This window comes from Nomascus leucogenys, chromosome 3, assembly GCF_006542625.1.
Source record: "Nomascus leucogenys isolate Asia chromosome 3, Asia_NLE_v1, whole genome shotgun sequence".
Taxonomy (NCBI): Eukaryota; Metazoa; Chordata; class Mammalia; order Primates; family Hylobatidae; genus Nomascus; species Nomascus leucogenys.
Window position 1 is genome coordinate 20,827,506 of NC_044383.1, and position 20,136 is coordinate 20,847,641.

Below are 20,136 nucleotides of genomic sequence, written 5' to 3' on the forward strand. Positions count from 1 at the left end.
ATGTCCTATATATTTTATTTCTAAAATATTTGATTGAAAATGTATATAACCGAAATAATTTTTTTCTTTTTAAGAGTGTTCTCTCTTGAGAGAGAAAAATGAGAGGCAGCAGAAACTTCTCTGACTATTCCACTGGGGTGGGAGGGTCCTGAAACTTGGGTTTGCCATGTGGAGTTTAAATCCAAACCTCAGGAGACTCCAACCTTCCACAGGCAGAGAGGGTTGGGCATGAAATATCTCCCTCTGGCTCATGAATATGTCTAAAGGACGCTGGCCAGCTGGGGAGGAAGTGAAATGAGTGGAGGATGTTGTTCATAGTTAATGGTTACTGGATATTGACGACTAGCAAGGAGAAACCACACTGCAGGAGGGACTAGCCCAGTCCTTCCCAAGTACACAGCCAGCCCCAGCCACAAAGTGGAAGGCAATCCTTTTGTTATGAGTACCTCCAGACGATGGAGTGAAATAATGAAATAAATAAAAAGATTACTGCATGAGTCATCTCTGGAAAGTAGTAAACATTGTAAGCCTGACGAGTTTCATCTTTTGTAAGAGTTAACATGAATGAAGACGATTTATAATGGGTCTGCTCATTGTTGCAGGGGAGCATTCACAGACTTTGATGGTGGGATGGTACGTTTAACCTCTGAGTCCTAATAATGTTCTATTTTCCAGACGAACTCAAGGCTTGTCATATTCTAGACCTGGAAAGCATAAATGGTATTATCTTTGTATATACAAATAAAAATCAATTCATTTTCCAAATGTTTAACTCATTCAGGAACACACACACACACACACACACACACACACACACACACACACGAGAATAGGTCCCAGCTAAAGCAACAACATTAGCAAATCTCCTCTTGCTTATCAAATCAGGATATATTAGGTTCAATAAAGGTGCCTGGCTTATAAATCTACAAATAAATAGTTATTTTCCTAAAGAGCATTTTGATTTATTATCTCAAACTGTATTTCCTGTTCATTTATCATAGCTTTTTGTAACTCTCCCCTTAAATAGCAGGAAGTAGTACATCTGTAAAACAAAATATCTCAATAAACCATATTCTCTGAAGTACAAATGGACATTTTCTTCTCGTGAAAACGATCATAGAACAGACATGCCAACTAGAAATCTTTTCTCTGTCATATTTTTAAAGAAGTACCAACCAAAGGCTGCATTTTCCTACAAACTTGACATCCTGAAAGGAGATCTGTATAAAGCATAAGAATTAAGCAAACCATTTAGCAGCCTCCACTCCTGGACTCTTTCGAGCCATTTGTGGAACACATCTTCTCAAATCTAATAATCTGCTTCACAATACTAGAGGGAAGAAAAATAGTTTTGGGTTTCTTATGCCCTAGAGATACAACCACATCTCAAAGCTGAGTTTCAGGCTCAAAACTCTTATTTCCTAGCAACTCTGATAATCTGACCTGGCTAGGAAGGCTAGGATGCTGGGGTTCTGTATCAAGCTGTTTACTTAACACATGTCACATCTAAAATAAGGATTGCTTTAGCTGAAAAAGCAATTCATTTATAAGTGTGCATTTATAAGGGCAAAAGTCAAGGCAACTGTGCAAACCACTTGTCAACTTATTTAGAGGAAATTGTGTAATCAACTTAACGTACCAGTTAGCCTTTACCTGCCAGGTCAAGCTCAGAGTGCCTGTCAGTCACCACATTAGCCTATTAATCACTCTGCAGGAAATTCCACATTTTTCTTTAGATCAAACTACAGAAAGTAAAGTGGGAACAGAATCTAGAGAGGATTTCCTATTCGTTTCTTTGTTTCCTTTGACTTGCGTGATGTTTCATGATTTAATTTTTTTTTTTACTTGCTTGCTACAGAATTTAAAATAGGTTCAAAATGATATATCTCAATATGCACTGCTAAAGGGACTTTTATTGCACAAAGGTAAATCTAGGTATTTGATGGCTGGGTGCCAACTGACTGCTGCAGATTCCAACCAGAGATAGAAAGCATTGACACTGTCGAACAAGTAACAGATCTTTCATTCCAGGAAAGAAAAAAAAAAGATATAAGCTATTAAATTGAAAAGCATTTCCCCCTTTTTTCTACACTGGTAAAAAAGTTCAGATATGTTGATTTTTGAAGATATCCTAATTTTAGGTATAATTTTTAAAAACTCACTTTCAAATACCTTTAAAAATTTTTTATCTGAAAATATCTTCATTTGTCTTCATTTTTAAACAGTTTTATTGAGGTATGATTCACATACCATGCAATTCACCCATTTAAAGTGTAAAATTTAAGAATTTTTAGTGTGTTCACCGAGTTGTACAATCATCATCAATATCAATTTTAGAAGACTTTCGTCACTCCAAAAGGAACCCCAATATTCGTTAACAGTCACTCTTTTGTTTTTTAGTTTTTGAGACAGGCTGGAGTAAAGTAGCGTGATCCTGACTCACTGCAAACCTCCGCCTCCTGGGCTCAAGTGATACTCCTGCCTCAGCCTCCTGAGTAGCTGGGATTACAGGCGCGTGCCACCATGCTCAGATAATTTTTCTATTTTTAGTAGGACGGGGTTCCACCAGGTTGGCCAGGCTGGTCTTGAACTTCTGACCTCAAGTGATCTGCCTGCCTCAGCTTCCCAAAGTGCTGGGAATACAGGTGTGAGCCACCATGCCTGGCCCATTAATAGTCACTCTTAATTTCCCCTCTCCAGTGCTCTGTGACCACTAATAATCTACTTTTTGTCTCTATAGATTTAGTTATTCCAGACATTTCATACAATGGATTCATAGAATATGTGGTCTCTTGTGTCTGGCTTCTTTTACTGGGCATGTTTTCAGGTTTATCCATGTTGGATTAGTACTTCATTCCTGTCCATGGCTGAATAATAGACCACATTTTATTTATACACTCATCAGTTGATGGACATTTGGGTTGCTTCTACTTTTTGACTATTATAAATAATGCTGTTATAAATATTCATGTATAAGTTTTTGTGTGGACATAGGTTTTCATGGGTCTTGGATACAGATACCTAGTAATGCAAATGCTAGATCATAGGGTAAACTCCATGTTTACCATTTTAAGTGATTGCCAAACTGTTTTTCAAAGTGGTGACCCCATTTTACATTCTCACCAACTGCACATGAGCATTCCAATTTTTCCATATCCTTGCCAACACTTGTTATTGTCTGTTTTATTTTAGCCATTCTAGTAGGTGGGAAGTGGTATCTCATTGTGGTTCAAATATCTTTTAAAGAAAATGTTCAAGGTTGGGCATTATGGCACACGCCTGTAATCCCAGTACTTTGGGAGGCTGAAGCGGGCAGATCACTTCAGGTCAGGAGTTCAAGACCAGCCTGGCCAAGTTGGTGAAACCCCGTCTCTACTAAAAATACAAAAATTAGTCAGGTGTGGTGGCACGTGCCTGTGGTCCCAGCTACTCAGGAGGCTGAGGCAGGAGACTTGCTTGAACCCGGGAGGTGGAGGTTGCAGTGTGTCGAGATTGCGCCACTGCACTCCAGCCTGGGTGACAGAACGAGACTCTGTCTCAAAAAAAAAAAAAAAAAAAAAAAAAAAAGAAAAAGAAAAAGAAAAGAAAGAAAGAAAGTGTTCACAGGGGGAATTCTGCATTGTTTTCCCATGGCCAGTATTTGTGAACACCAACTAATCAATGCTTACGGTATCCCGTACGGTATAAAGAATGGAAGAGTGCAGGAAACACAGATCAAGTCTACAAGATGATGGCTCAGAGGCTTGCAATGGTTGAGGTCTTATCTTTAATCTACAATGTTCTGAATTTCTAAACGTTTAAAAACACAAAATGACGAAACCATTCACAAAGGGCATTCAAAGCTGCAATTTTTTTTGTTATTGTTTGGCATTTTCTTTGCATGATTTACTTTTAGAGAACAAACCCAGTCTTAATTGCAATGCATAATTTTTAAAAAATGATTAATTTTGCTTCTGAAGAGCCAACTGTAGCTACTGTTCTATTTGAGTAGCTGCCACGCTTATGTTTCCACTTTCTGGGGGCCTTGGCCCCAGCAACAAGAAAGATAATCCTCCTTTGTGGACATTCCCACAGTTAACTCCACACACATCTGGATGGCAGTTCAATAGTCCACTGTTATTCAAACAATCTGTAATCACACATACTATGTGTCAACCAACAAGCCAGGGTGTATGGCGTTTTCAGTATTCCGTAGCACGCAGCACGCACAATTTACAAATAAAATAAAAATCTACAGCAGAGACAAGGGCACATTCTTTGCAGAGCAACTGAGTGAAAAGAACATCTCTGTTGAAATACAAGACATCGCTTGTTATTTTGATGGTAAATGAAAAGAGGTTCGGAAAACCATATTTCATCTGTTAAGTCTCTTAACATGGAAGAGTACCATAGCTGTGGCATTGAAGAATCTGGGGCCATATGGTTTCTTAAGCTGGGCTTGTAGCAGAGATGTCCAAATAACCACCATTAGCATGTGGGACATGCAACTGACAAAATTCAACAGCCTTATCTATCTAAGGCATGATAGACTGGGGAAAATGGGGACCACGGACATCCTCACTGTGGGCAATTGTTTTTCTCATTACTTTGAGCTGGGAGGATATTGGGAGGGAGGAGTTGAGTTCAACCCCCCAAGTGGCTTGATTAACAATTTTGGAAACAAAGGGTTCGATAAGACGGGAGGAAGTGAAGTTGAGCTTGTCCTGAGAAAACAGCACTGGGGACAGGCTCTCCACACACACAAGTATGACAAGGTGGCAGGAACAGCATGCCAACGTGCAAGCATCGTGAGACAGGGAGGTGTTGGGAAATGCAACCAGAGTGCAGCTGTGCAACATTCCACCTGCCTTGTCTGACTGGCAGCACGATGGCCTCTGACGACCCTGAGGGGCTGCATGCATCACTGGGAATCTGGAGTCCATTCACAGCGAGTTCAGGCCATGGAACGTGTTAAGCCCTCACTGCGGGATCGTGCAGCTAGGTCACTGCTGAATTCCACAAGATTCAGGGACCAGATGATAAAGCATTTCTCATCCATGAGGGCTTTCTCCTCAAGGCTTTCCCTGCTGGCTTTCTGCCCACAACACCATAACTTGACTCTTGGGCTGTACTGAAAGCTTCTTAATAGAGGACAGCCCTTGTTCCAAGGTAAACACAGTTCTGTCGTATTGTAAACTCAACGGTCTTGTAAGAAAATAACCACTAAGATCCAGGTGGCTCATGAGAGGAAGAAACTGTCACCATTTAATCAGACTGTATTGGGGAGCAAAGATTAATTTTACACTGAACTTTACATGTCTTGATTTCTCTCCACCCACAAAATATTAATTCCTTTAATATTTCAGATGTCCAGTCATTTATTTTCCATTTCATCACGCATTCATTGAGGACCAAGAACTGTGCTGAATCCTAGATATAAAGAAAAAGGAAACACATACCCTGTCCTCAAGGATCTTCTAGCCTCAGAGGAGAGCCAAGTCTGTACAGAACAATCCCTAACATAAACTGACAAATGTGGTATAGAGGAGAGTGAGGAAGCACAGAGGAAAAAATAGTTATTCTGCCTGAAGGCTTGGGGAGCTTCAGACAGAAGTTAACATTGAAGCTGGGCCTTGTGAGATGAGTGGGATCTACCCAGATGAAGGGACACGTGGGCACAAGTCACATTAGGGGTGCTCGCCAGGGATGGTGCCGCTTTACATATGGCCCAAATGAGGCCTCTCTGGTAAGACAACGAATCAGACTGGCTAGAAACCAGGTGAGGAATCTAAACTCCCTTCCCACATTCCATTCTCAGTATTCCATTTGCCCCAACAATTGACAAGGATAAGAATGAGATTGTGGTGCAGTGAATAATCCAAACTTCATTAACCAGACAAGACACTCATCTTGATCTCCGGACATCTGAGGACTTGCAGGAGGCCCTGTGCATCCCCGCCTAAATGTGCCTAGAGGGGACATATGTCCATCCTCAGCTCTCTCCCTCACACTCGCTGAAAGGCATCGATTCTACGGCTCAGCTATCAAACCAACAACGAACAGGAAAAGCAGAAAGAAATGCAAGAAAAATGACTCAGCAACAGAAAATCATCAATTTGTAATTTTTTTTTTTGATCTCCAGAAGTATGTCCTGAGAGGAAAGGTGGCCAGAGAGCTTTAATTTTCCAGATCACTGTAGGTCTCAGTGACCTTGACAGTCATCCTCACATGGTTGGAGTGCTCTTGTTCTATTTTTGAGGTACCCCTGTGTTTCACACATAGAGGCTTTGCCTTCAGATCACAGAGCTGGATTAAGATCTTACATGCTGTCCCTGCCACCCCCTGGGAATGCAGGCTCCTTGCTCACGATGTGCCTAAAATACTGCACACCCCGTCTAAGGCATCCCAGGGAACAGAAGATGTGGAAGAGACTTTAAAAAAATTCAGCCTTATTATTTTGTTAGAACATTTTTGTTCAGTTCATTTTTGTCATTTTTTAGTTATCTTCTTATGGGACCAAATGAATAATCCACAGCTCATTTAAATTCCTCCTTTTAAAAATAATTGTTAGGGTTGGGTGCGGTGGCTCATGAGGTTAAGAGATGGAGACCATCCTGGCCAATATGGTGAAACCCCATCTCTACCAAAAAAAAAAAACCAAAAATTAGCTGGGCGTGGTGGTGTGCGCCTGTAGTCCCAGCTACTCAGGAGGCTGAGGCAAGAGAATCGCTTGGACCTGGGAGGCGGAGGTTGCAGTGAGCCAAGATTGTGCCACTGTACTCCAGCCAGGCGACAGGGCAAGACTCTGTCTCAAAAAAAAAAAAAGAAAAAAAATTGTCCACTTTGTAATGGGTTTCCCTTGATTATTATAGAATCATAAAGCTTTGGGATGGGAAGGGACCAGATAAGTCACCCAGAACCCAGTACATTTGATGTCAGTTTCCCCTTTGATAGCATCCTTGCCAAGTACTCATGCACTGCATCTATAAATACTTCCACCAGCATCATCTCACTACTCATTTTCCATCCAGGGCAGCTCTTTCAGTGAGAAGGCTTCTCACTGAAGGCACAATACGTGTTTGAGTAATTTCCACTTGTTGGTTCTGGGTCAAGCCTTTGGGGCCAGAGACAGGTTAAATTGTTTTTCCACAGAACAACCCTTGTGAACACTGAAGAGAAATCCTTATGTAGCATTTCTCACCATCTCTCATTGCTAAATGCACTAGTTTGTATACTTGTTTCCAATTTTGGCATTTAGAACAACAGGCTTTGGTTTCTTATCAGAGGAGCCACTTTCAGAGTCATGCCTTTTCCTGGCATTCAATTTCTATCTTTTTTTTTTTTTTATCCAAAATGCGTTTATTGAGATGGTTTCCCACTCATCTTGATTCAGAGGGCTTTCAGTGCTGCTTCCTCCTGAAGGAACATCCTTCTGTAAGCCTTGCTTTTCCTCCTGTAGGCTGGCAGAGGACAGTGGAGCAGCCAACACACAAAACTACCGTTTGTGCATGGCTAAAGACCGTGGTGATTTTATAGCATCCTGGGCATTTCACATCCATGAAGTAGGAATTGGGGCTCTGCACCAGGCGTTTCTTCTTGTGTTTCCTCTTCTCCTCTTCTGGAGAGGGATGAAGGAGATCCTTTGCGAGAGGCATGTTCTCGTGTGGGTAGGTCGTCACCGCCGGAAAGGCTCAATTTCTATCTTAACTCTGCTGCTTGTCCCAACCAACCTAACTTGATTCCCTCATTCATCGCTTTAGTCCATCCATCCACCCACCCACCCATCTATCCGTCGGCCCATCCAATACTTACTAAAAACTTACTATGTGCCGGGCACCATTGGGTTAGAGACAGTAGTTCTAGAGCCTAGTGAATAAGACAGACAAGGAATCTGTCCTCGCATAGCTTACAATCTAGTGGTGGTATATCACAATAATCAAGTAAATAAATGAAGAAAGGAAAGAAATATGAGATATTAGGTAAGGTGAACAGAGAGTCTTTTTGAGGAGTGACATTCAACTGAAATCTGAAGAAAAAGAGCGAGCCAGCAAAGTGAAGATCTGGAGGAAGAGCATTTAGGAAAAAAAAAATTATACATTTATATATATATATGTAAAATAAACATAGTATATATAAAAATATAAAATATACAGTATATAAACATATACTATATATAAATATAAAATATATTTTAAAATACATGTATATTTTAAATTTCACCACTCAGAACAAAGTCCTGTGCAAATTCTACTTTACCTGCATGTTGCAATGCCAAATTAAATTTGTTGTCCCCGTGTCTCTATGGTCCATGAACATGTTGCTTTTCTCCAGAAATGCAATTAAAGAAGGTCTTGTGGCACTTGGAGTGCCACAGGGGACTCAGTGACCAGACTGACAGAATATTAATTTCAACTTAAGTTGCAGGTTCCTGAGTAGTTGAGGAAGAACAGGGTATTTAATCGAAAAGCCAATTCACATAACCCAAGAGCAGGCTTTGTGTGTTCTAACCAATTAAACCTCCTCTAGTTTTTAACAGCTTTGTTTACGAAGCCCATATTGAAAATGAAATGTTTATTACAATTTTTTGAAGGTGAGGTATAGAACTTGGCAAAGTATTGATTAATAACTTGTGGATGGCTGGTGTAAGGAAACCAGTTTTGAACCCAGCTGTAAACAATGCCTCAGCAGAGTGTTTCAGCTATTTGTAGGCTCAGAGCTTGCCAATTTGTAATTAGTTGCAGATTTTCAATTACTTCTCAGCAAACAAAATAGTTTTATTTGCATTGTTTACTCGGCATTTAATTTAAAAGGAATCCAATTGATTGTTTTTAAAGAAAGATGAATTTGGAGGGTTGGGAGAAAATAAATAGGTAAATGTTTGAGTAGCCCTACATCTGTATTTTTGTTTTGAGTGAAACAAGTGTACAGGATTTGGCCTAAATTCAATCGAATCTATCACACAATCTCAAAATGCCTCCTGTGCAATTTGTCAAAAGAGAGATTTTTGGCAACTGCATATAAAACTCTTGAGATTTGTAATGAAGAACATAATCAGAAGGGGAAAAAAAGCAAAGTTGCATTTTCTGCGAATTAAAACTGGTAAATCACTGTGGGTAGCTTTCAATTCAATAGAAGATAAAAATAATTACTATTTTAAATGTTAGTCCTTGTTACTTTGCTTCAAACTGGTTCTCTCCTTGACTCGGGGTCCTTGTAGGCCCATGTTTTTTTCTTTGGAGAAAAAAATTCAAATCATTCAACAAAATATTTATTGAGGGCCGGGCGCGGTTGCTCATGCCTGTAATCCCAGCACTTTGGGAGGCCGAGATGGGCGGATCACTTGGGGTCAGAAGTTTGAGACCCCATCTCTACCAAAAATACAAAAAAATTAGCCTGGCATGGTGGCGGGTGCCTGTAATCCCAGCTATTCAGGAGGCTGAGGCACGAGAATGTCTTGAACCTGGGAGGCGGAGATTGCAGTGAGCCGAGATCGCGCCACTGCACTCCAGTCTGGGCAACAGAGTGAGACTCTGTCTCAAAAAAAAAAAAAAAAAAAAAAAAAATTATTGAGGACTTATACAACGGTTGCTGCTAGATATTAAAATCACTAAGACAAGATTTCTGCCTTCATGAAGCTCACTATTTAGTGGGAAAAGGACAGAAATTTACAAAGAGCCCTTTTAAGGACTGGCTGTGATAGGTATTATGATAAATAAAATGCCAGAATTAGGGAGAAAGGAGGAATTCATTCTGATTAATGGACCAGGGAAGGTGAGAAGGTAAAACACAAGATTATAGAGGAGGAATGGACTCCTGCATTTGTGGAGAGAGAAAGAATATTTTAGGGGGAGGAAACAGGACACATAAAAGGATGCAAGAACGAGTGTGCACCATGGGCCAGAGACCCCCGAAGAGTCTAATGTCTTTGGCTCAGACATGGTATACAGGTGAGGGATGGGAATGATGGAGGGAGAGGAGGAGCAGATTGTGGGCAGCCTTGGCCTGCTGGTAAGGAGCTTGAACCCTATTTTGAGGTGGGAGGAGCCATTGGAGAGTACTGAGAAGGGCAGTGACATGGTCAGATGGGTCTGTGTTTGAGAAAGACAAACTGGGGAAGGAATAGCATTTGAAAGGGGCAGGAGCAGTAAGAATGTAAATGAAGGCCAGGCATGGTGGCTCATGCCTGTAATCCCAGCACTTTGGGAGGCTGAGGTGGGTGAATCACCTGAGGTCAGGAGTTTGAGACCAGTCTGACCAACATGGTGAAACCCTGTCTCTACTAAAAATACAAAATTAGCTGGGTGTGGTGGTGCACGCCTGTAATCTCAGCTACTTGGGCTGAGGTAGGAGAATTGCTTGAACCTAGGAGGCGGAGGTTGGAGTGAGCCGAGATCACACCACTGCACTCCAGCCTGGGCAACAAGTACAAAACTCTATCTCAAAATAAAATGAAATAAAATAAAATAAAATAATGTAAATGAGAACTGACTAGCAGTATTGCAAATGTGGAATCCACAGGACTTAAAGAATAATTAGACAATAGGAGTGAGAGAGGGGAGGGGACCCAGCTGTCTCTCAGACTTCCATAGATGATGATGACATTACCCAACACAGAGAACGTATGAATAACTTTGACCAAATAATAAACACCCCTATGCCAGAGAATGCCATAGTAAAACACTATGGCAAACTTCAAAAACTTCATGCTAAATGAAAGAAGCCAGTCACAAAAGGTCACATATTATATGGTTCTATTTATATGAAATATCCAGGGTGGGTAAATCCACAGAGATGGGGGCTAGGGGAATGGGAAGCGACTGTTTAATGGGCATGGGGTTGCCTTTTGGGGTGGTGAAAATGTTTTGGAACTAGGTAGACATGAGGGTTGCATAACACTGTAAATGTACTGCATGGTATACTTTCAAATGGTTAATTTTATACGAATTGCAATTTTAAAACAATAAAAGCAAAGCAAAAAATAAAAAAATCAAACCAAAACTCAAAAACACCACGGCAGCCCAAAAAACCTTGTATTCCAGAGCTGAACGTGCCAGGAACCTCCTTTTAAACCCAGATAATCCCAGTAAGGAAAGAAACCTAAGGGAAGGACTGCTAGTGCCCATGCACTGAGCAGAATCACCTGGTCCCCAGTGGACACACTCCTTCCTAGCTGTTATTATGCACGTTTTCCTGGGAAGGCTGATAGCCTTGGAATTGGAGGTATGTTCTCTACTTGGGGACCATCCACCTTTACTATGTCAACTCTGGCTGACCTAGTAATGTGAGCAGTCAATCTGCCATATGGAAACATATCAGAGGGAGGGGAAAAAGCAGCAAAGCGCATCCAGAGAGGAGCATGTGGGTCAGGAAACAGTAAGAAAAACTTTCTGGCATTCACATTGGTCATCAGTAGCCCAAGGGGAATAAAGGGCTTCCTGATGCTCAGTGCATCATCAGGAAGATTAATTAACATTTGTAAAGGCCACACACAATGTGAAAGGCCCAGTAATGGATCTCCAAAAGCCACAGTCCCTGCTTTCCAGAAGGTCATGAAACAAGGAGTGGAAAATATTCCCTAGAAGACAGAGCTGGATGACCTCGACCATGAAGAACATTGCAAAGAAACGACCGGGCTTGTCTGGGATTCTCTTCATTCTCAAGTTGAATCTGATCTGACAGATGTGGTGAGTAATTAAACCCTTGTCCATTCATAGTCTGAATGCTTGCACTGCACAGAGAATGGGGCAGGAATAATGAGAGGCACAGCCCCTCTGGGACTATTCAGGAGTGCTCAAATTTGCATGGTCACATGAACCCGAAGGAAGTGGATTATGCTGGCCTGGCCAGGAAGTAGAGACAGCCAAAGATTTCTGATTTGCATAAATCCTAGGGCTGGAAGGCAGAGAGGCTTAAGGGCTCTCAAAGGCCAGATGTAGCTGCCTTCCCTAGAACCCAGCACATCTCTGTAGCTAGATGCCTTCTCACAAAGGCTGTACAGGTAATTGAACTTGTGATGTCATTTGCTCAAAAGTTTCATAAATATATACTGTTAAGTTCCCCCAAAATGTGATTTTTTACAAGTGAAGTTGCTGTATAGTCTCCTAGGGAATGGATTCTTTTAATTAGCTTGAAAAAAAGGTGATGCAGTAAAGACTAATGCATTTTATTATGATTAATGCTGTCAAATAATTTCTAATTGTGTGACAAGGTGCTTAAGTAAAGAATCGTTTGTGGCTTTAAAAAAGAGTTAATGCCTCTCAAAAAGGATTATTTTCTTTTTAAGTTTCAAATGAAGGCTACTAATTAATTAATCCATTTACATAAAAATGTCTTGGATCAGCTACCTGCAAAGATAAAGGATGAAATCTATCCTCTAATTGGAAAAAGAAAAACTGCTATAAAATATGTGGAATAAACATATGAAAGTAATCTACAAAAGGCAAGTAGAAGTCATTAATTAAAAACTGACATGTCAAAAATTTCATTTCATTCTATGCAATATTAAAAATATTGGTGATGTCACATACTTAACTGAGTAATCTTCCTAAAATATGCCTTCTCATCTATGCTATTTTATGCAGTTTTCTTTTTTTTTTTTTGAGATGGAGTTTCACTCTTGTTGCCCAGGCTGGAGTGTAGTGGCACGATCTCAGCTCACCGCAACCACCGCCTTCCAGGTTCAAGCGATTCTCCTGCCTCAGCCTCCCAAGTAGCTGGGATTACAGGTGACTGCCACCATGCCTGGCTAATTTTTTTGTATTTTTAGTAGAGACGGGGTTTCGCCATGTTGGGCAGGCTGGTCTCGAACTCCTGACCTCATGTGATCCACCTGCCTTGGCCTCCCAAAGTCTTGGGATTACAGACGTGAGCCACTGGGCTGGCCTTATGGAGTTTACTCACGGGAAGTCATGCAAAACTACATGCGGTTTCAAGAAATTGGACTGAAATCTCCCTTCAGTTTTTCCCAAAATGTAGCTAACTTCATGTTATCTCCCAGATTCATAGACATCAGGCAACCAAGCTCGGTTAAAGCATTCCAACTTTTGCTCCCTTCAGTTCTGAACGAGTGCTACCCTTGATATAAACAGTCATTACAGACCCAGAATGCAACAAAGAAGGCAGATATTTACTAGTGAAAAACTGAAGTTCCTTAATCACTTTAATATATATAATCAAATGGAAATTATATATTACCCAGACTAATTATATATAATTTCTTGGCATCAGGTATAAACTATTCAGACTATCAAGGAAAAAAATAAAAAGATGTTTCTTTATAGCAGAATTTTTATTATAAAATATATCTCACAGCAAATCCCATCTTTTTAGTATCTGGTCTTTAGTCTTTGATGATTTCAGTTTGTTTTTCCAAGTTTTTTTTCCAAGCTGAGGCTGTGCTGCCATTTTTGCAATTGGGATTGGTATTTTTATGATCACCTACTGGATTTATTATATGGTGGTTGAATAAACTGCTGACAAGAAAAGTGGAAAGGGAAAGAGAGAAAAGAGGAGAGAGTTAAAAAGCCAAGGAGAGAGAAAAAGAAGAAAAAAGAGGGAAGAACAGGAAGGAAAGGGGGAAAGAGGTTAAAAAAAGAATCCTAAAAGTAGATCTTGTAATAAATAGGAAGAAGAAACTTGGGCACCTGTCAAAGGGACTCCATGTGTCAGTGAACTGCAGGAGGTGACACTTAGGCATCCTGGCTCTACACCATCCCTCACTCTAAATGAATGTAAAGGTAGATCTTTATTCTTTTGGACCGACAAGTACAAGCCACAAGGTGACTATCAATTGGCAGGGACCTCAACTTTACAAAGTTGTGCTGAAAGACAGAATTATCAATAAGCTCCTGAAGACACATTCCCATCAGGAGAAATGGAAAACTCAAGCTCTAGCCAAGTCCTTAAGAATGCAGAGGAAGGAGGGTCACAGAATGGAGGAAATCTCTGGTTTGCTGGTAGCTGTAACCTCTCCCCCTTAAAAAGCCCATTTTCACCTTTAAAATAATGCAGATTTTTCATGTATTCTTTGAAGGAGCTTAATATGACTTGTACAAAAGGCCAGCATAATTTTCCAGCTGTTTTGCTGAGAAATATGCCCTCTTCTATGGTCAGTGAGATTCAAGTCCAGAGAAGTGAAATAACTCAATCCAGGTGTTGCTGCTGGGGAGCGAGGTCCTGATGTTGGGGCCCCTGGATTGGAGGTCAGCATGCCCAGCCTTTGGCTGTGGAACTTTCTGGTATCAGGTTTGCCACGCACAAAGAGGGCTGGTAGAACTCTCCTGATCACAAGACGTGACACTTGCCAGTACCACTAGAGCACTGAAGAGGCGCAGGTTTCCTTTTCCCTGTCTTTGTAGATTACACCGAGGGTGTCCAGCCTGCAATCAGCTGATTTGAAAATGGAGAGCCCACCTGACTGTATTTCAATTGCTTCATATCCCCATCAACAACAATAGATCAGCCCACAGGAGGTGCTGACCCTTCACTGCTTGTGCCTCGTAAGAGATCTCTTGGAAGTGCTCATCAATTTGCATGTGCTTTTCTTGTTACTTCTGTTGTATATTTCGAATGTGGTCTGTTTCATAATGAGAAAGTCTTCCTAAGATTCTACACAGAGCTATAACTTCTTAACCTCATGGAGTCTAAGTTTCTTTAACTGTAAAATTGAGACAGTTCCTATTTGTGGGGATTGTTGATAATTAAAAAATAAGCATGTTGCTTAGCACAAAAAAGGCACACAAGAAGAGGTAAACATCACAATTACTACCACAGAAAATGAAGTGCAAAAAGTTGTTTAGGGCTATGAAAACATCTTTATTTTCTTATTTTTCTTCCCAGAGGTTTAAAATGTTCAGGTCCATTTGCATTCTTTTTGGTCTCTGCTGCTATTAACACATTATTTAAAGAGTGTTAGAAAAGTTAATCCAAGAGAAACATACACTTTTTGTCACTGGCCTCTTTAAGTGACACCTTTTTCATTAATTATTACCTTTCAGTGACAGTGCTGTGGCCAATTTCCATTCCCTCCGTTGGCTTGTATGAGTTCTAGGGTAAAAAGTGGTTTGGAACCTTTTTAGTCAAGGAGCAAAGAAGCCTATTTTTTTAAACTTTTAAGAAAAAAAATCAAAACCAACCAAACCAAAACCCCTAAAAGGCATCATGGTTGTTAAGGCTGAGAAGTTAGACCTGGTTCTGAGACCAGCTTGGCCACTTACGGAGGGCATGATCTGAGTTAGTTGTTTCCTTACTTATAAAATGGAATAATAAAAACATTGATCTCCTAGGCCTATTGTGCAGATTTAAAAAAATCTACTAACATAAAATACATAGCCCCATGCCTGGTACATATAATGGTTACCATAATCATGTTACTATCAGTAATCATAAAACTCCATATAGGAGTCAGGGCATTGGTGCAGTGAACATTTGTTGTTAGATATTGTCCGAGAACACTAGGGGTAGCCTGAGCCCCTAATTACCCCCAAGTATGATTCTATTTTTTTTCTTCCATTTCAGGAAATTCGTTTGTACTTGAAAATAGTCATTAAGCTGAGCCCTTTGTGATGCATGTGTTTAAAAAATGTGGTGGTGACACCTGGGTTATCAGTCTCTTTATTTGCAAAGACAAAGGTCACATCAGACTTTAGCTATTGTGCATTTCTGGGCCCACATACTGTGGACAAGCTCCTTTATCCCTTCAATGTCCCATGCATGGTAAGCAGGACAACTGTTTCCTTTCTATTAGATAGGGCAAACGGCCTGTGTTGTTCAAAAGGGATGTTAAAAAGCAAAGTTATTTCCACAAAATTTATAGCTCGCTTAGTTGTTGATAAACATAAACCAGGTGTCACTCTTGCAACACATACCCAGACACCCTCTACTACTGATTTCACCAGCTGTGTGACATATTCTCAATTTTTCTTCTTCTTTTACTTTTAGCAGATAATGTTTCTGAATCCACTCATTTGGGGTGGGGGGCGGGGAAAAAGAAAAGAAAGAAGGAAATCTGTCTCTTTATGCAGGGACTGGTTCCACAGAACCTGAGAAACTTTCCTAAGGTAAAATCCCTTTCTCTGGTTAGTGAGACAGCCGGTGACTTTGGGTTCAGACTGTCCCCCTAGCAGCTTGCTGTGTCACAGATGTGCTGCTAGGGGTATGGAATGGACCCTACTGGGTATGGGGGTGGTGAAGAGGGGCTGTGAGGTTGGGATTAAATCCCTCCTTAGATTGGTCGGTCCTCAGGCTGCCTGGTGACTTTCCACAAGCCCAGTTTTTTAAGGCAAGATTTTCAAAGACCAGATTTTACTAATTCTGGATCCTTAGGGAAGACAGAAAGAGATGACATAAAGGAGTAAGAGAAGGGAAAAACTAGGCAGAGAATGCATGACCATATCTCGTTTGCCTTTAATTTATAAAAAACTCTTATTCTGTCAATTAAGTAAATTATATTCTTCCCACTGTGACTATCATTATACTTGAGACCACTCTAGTTTTTCTGCCTTGTAAATGGATCACATTTGTTACTGACTTGTTAATTCATACAACATGTACACTGAAATACAAACCGTCCTGAAAGCCTCACAACTTCCACAGTGAGGACCAGCTCTTTAAGATTATTCTATTTATTTCACATTCTATGAGAATATTCAGTGAAGTTAATGACTGCTTATAATTTATTTCCTATCATATTTTTTTCATGTAAGTAGCTTCAACTTTCTAGGAATTACAAAAAAATTTTTTTTTTCCCTGTAGGGTATCATTAGGGAAAAAAATGTGGTTTCTCCTTTTGGGCAACAGTTTTGCTCTGCTCACCGTTCAGCAAAGATTTACTGAATATCAACTCTATGCCTTGTTCTAGGTATACTTTGTAGAAGTATAGAGTAGAGAAAGACAGGCTAAAACAACAAGGTAGTAGGGTGAGCAAAGGTACTCTGGGTTTCACTGTTGTTGCTTCTTAGACTATCTGAAATGAAGGACCAGTTTGTGCTTTGGTTTTTAATTTCCAACCTGTTGACAACTGATGGGGGGGCCTTTTTGCATGACTGCTATGCAGCTCCCACTGCATGCAACTCACCTTGTGAACTCATCAGCACCCAAAATGCTTCGTACCCTGTTCAATGAGACAAGTCCAAGGAACATATGCTTGCATGTTGTGACCACATCAAATTGCTATAAATTTTTTTAGATGCCTGTTCTCAGTTTCTACATTTATGATGCCATGGACTGACATCAAATAGTTCATAGACTGGCACCAGGAGTACCTCTACACCAAAGAATAAATAATGTTGAGTGGAGTGATTTGAAACTGACCCCCCGGTATCAGCTATATGCCTTCTTGTTCAGACTCACCTCCAAACCCTGCAGCCTCCAACAAGCCAGTGCACATCAGGATCTAGTTTATGAAAACAAATGAAACTCCAAGATACTCTGAGCTCCTTGAAGCCCATGGAATTGTCTGTAAAATTTTGTGTGTGTGTACATTTTTCCAGAGAGAAGTTCTATAGTTTTCATCAAATGTACAAATAGGTATGTGGCCTCAAAATGGTTAAGATAAACTAACTCAACACTTTTTCATTACCTGGCAACCCTAGTTAAGAATTTCAACTTGCAACTGTCCACGCTTCCTAGGAAACACACACACCTGAGGGGATTGTTGGTTTTATGAAGCCTTCCTGGGTCTGGGGCCAGGACTGCCTCTTTCCATAGTGTTTCAAAGCATGGTTGTTCTGGGTTAAGAACAAGATTAAATTTGTCTACTGACGGCTTGGACAGCAACAGGAGGTTGACTCCCTTCAAGAAATAAAAACAAAAATAATCTGTGTAAGAAAGGGTACCATTATTCTTCAACATTAGAGAAGTGTTCCCCATTCTGGTGTCTTAGAAGCCCAGAGATGAGTTGGAGTATCTGATTTAGAAGGAGAGGATGAAGGCATTGAGAGAAGCAGCAGGATCTGGTTGGAGAGGGAGGTGGAATCACAGGGAGCACTAGCCATTACAAGACTGTGTGAGGAGGGAGTATCCAGGTGGAACCAGATGCCTACAGACAGCAGGAACGATGAGATACCAAGGAAGACTGCGTTACCACTCCAACATAAACATAACCATTTCAGGGGGGAATCTACCCTTGGTGTCTAGACTGAAGTCTTTATATACTATTTCCTAAGGAAAGGAATCAGGATTCCTTGTAAAAATAGTTGCTTCCAGGTTTGGGCCAGGAGCCTATGGCATCTTATCCTGACAGAAAAGACTAGTGGAATCATGTTAAAAGGCAAAAGAGGCAACTTGAAGGGGATCTCACTGATCAAAGAGTAATGGATGGACACCGACAAAATAGATAAAAGCCCAAGGGTTTATAATGATGCTCAAAACAAACAAGCAAGCGTCATTGATCACTTTTGTAGGTTGCTGGTGCCATTCAATAATCTGAAAACTATTTAGTAAACAGAGGCATTTATGCTGCTTTTCTGATATGAACTGTATTTCAGAGTAACCAAATAGTTGATGATAGTAAGTTTTTCTATATGATAGAATAATAGCTAGTAAATGCAAACTGAATGACAGAAGTGAACATTACCATGTTATAATCCCTAATGAATGTTGGCAATGATCATCAATGGTCGCTAAAACCATTATGTTAACAGGTTGATAGAGAACTTCATAATGGATGAAAGGCTGACCACACCTGAACCCACTGATCAATCTGGATCTCAATAAATGTAATGCAAACAGATGTTATGTGTCTCCTGATGTGATACAGCTGAATTTGCATCTCATTAAGTCATTTGATCTAAGTATTAATTTACAGAAAGTACAGAGGAAAGAGAAACATGTTAAATGGCACCATGGAGATGCCATAGTTCAAATAAATAACATGAACATATTTACAGGATGATAATCTACAGGACAAAAATTTTTACAGGACAATTTCTTCAACAAATAAATGTAATAAAAACAGGAGGACAATCTGTAATAGATTAAAGAACGTTTAAAGACAGATCAACCAAATGCAATACATATACTTTGTTTGCAGCCTGATTTAAACCGTCCAACTATTTGTGAATGCTTTGGAAACAATTAGGAAACACTGAACCCAGACAGGTTATGCAATCATTTCTAAATAGTGATTACGTTTTTTAAAAGTTATGCTGTATGTGCTAGAGATACATACTGAAATATTTACAGGTAAAATCAGACATCTGGGATTTGCTTTAAAACACTATAACAAAACAAAACAAAAAGAGGAGAGAAGGATAAAACAAGAAGGGTGACATGTTGGTAGCTGTTGAAGGTGGGTATTAGAAACATGTGGGTTCATTACACTATTTTGTCTCTGTGTGTGAATTTCTGTAAAAAGGTTTTTTTTTTTTTTTCCCCCAAAAAACGGGGAGACTGGGGAAGGAAATCTCACAGAATATAAAGCAAGCAAGACAGGCAAGCTAATGAAAACACAACCCTTATCTATAGAGTCTTTGAGTTCATGTCCAAACTTGCCCCAGCTCTGGGGTCTGAGGGAGAGCGAACACAGATCACATGAGGGAATGCAATCTCACTGCCTTCTTAGTGCAGGGTTACTAGATGCATGGGAATTCACGGGGAAAGAGCAATTTGTGCTGAATTCATAATCCCCAAGAGAGGTCAGGGCAGCTTTCTGATTGGTTGGAGGGGATAGAGCCTTCCAGGATCTACCCTGGAAGAGGCAAGCAAAAGGATCCCAGCCATAGTTTGGTGTCCTCTTTAACCTCATTCCCAGGGCAAATCCAAAACAAGTATCAACAGTACCATGCCATCTGGAATTCTATAATGCACAGCTGGCAATATGCCACGGTAAGCAAACCTCCAAACTGTAGATGATTGGCATATTTAAAGGCCACACACATCTTTTCTTCAGCTTTCTGTCTATCCTCTTATATGTTATTAACGCATGTAATAAATTTGGCCTCGGACAGAGCTTGGTTAAAGGCAATAACACCATACTTGATACAGAAATGACCTATTGGGACCTGTAATATCTCCGTGCCAGCTTTTTTCAATTAAATGACCACAACTAGCAAACAACTATTAACATGGGGACTGTGTGGGATACAAAGATATGCAGTGTCTGCAATGGTGAACCACTAAATGCTTGTAGGAGAAAAAGGGAAAAAAGTTTCTCATATA

General features: G+C 40.3%; 2 protein-coding genes across 6 annotated transcripts in view; both read right to left on the reverse strand.

Moving 5' to 3' along the window:
• Window positions 1-20,136, reverse strand: part of VTI1A (vesicle transport through interaction with t-SNAREs 1A) — a 463,936-nt gene that overhangs the window by 162,674 nt on the left and 281,126 nt on the right. The gene's annotated exons all lie outside the window — the stretch shown is intronic.
• LOC100588440 (40S ribosomal protein S27) lies at window positions 7,312-7,668 on the reverse strand. Its single transcript, XM_030807094.1, has one exon. It carries the CDS (start codon window positions 7,632-7,634, stop codon window positions 7,380-7,382), a length of 255 nt encoding a protein of 84 aa, XP_030662954.1. The 5' UTR covers window positions 7,635-7,668; the 3' UTR covers window positions 7,312-7,379.

Coding starts and splice junctions, on each gene's coding strand:
- LOC100588440 (XM_030807094.1), bottom strand. CDS start 7,634: ATGCCTCTCGCAAAGGATCTCCTTCATCCCTCTCCAGAAGAGGAGAAG.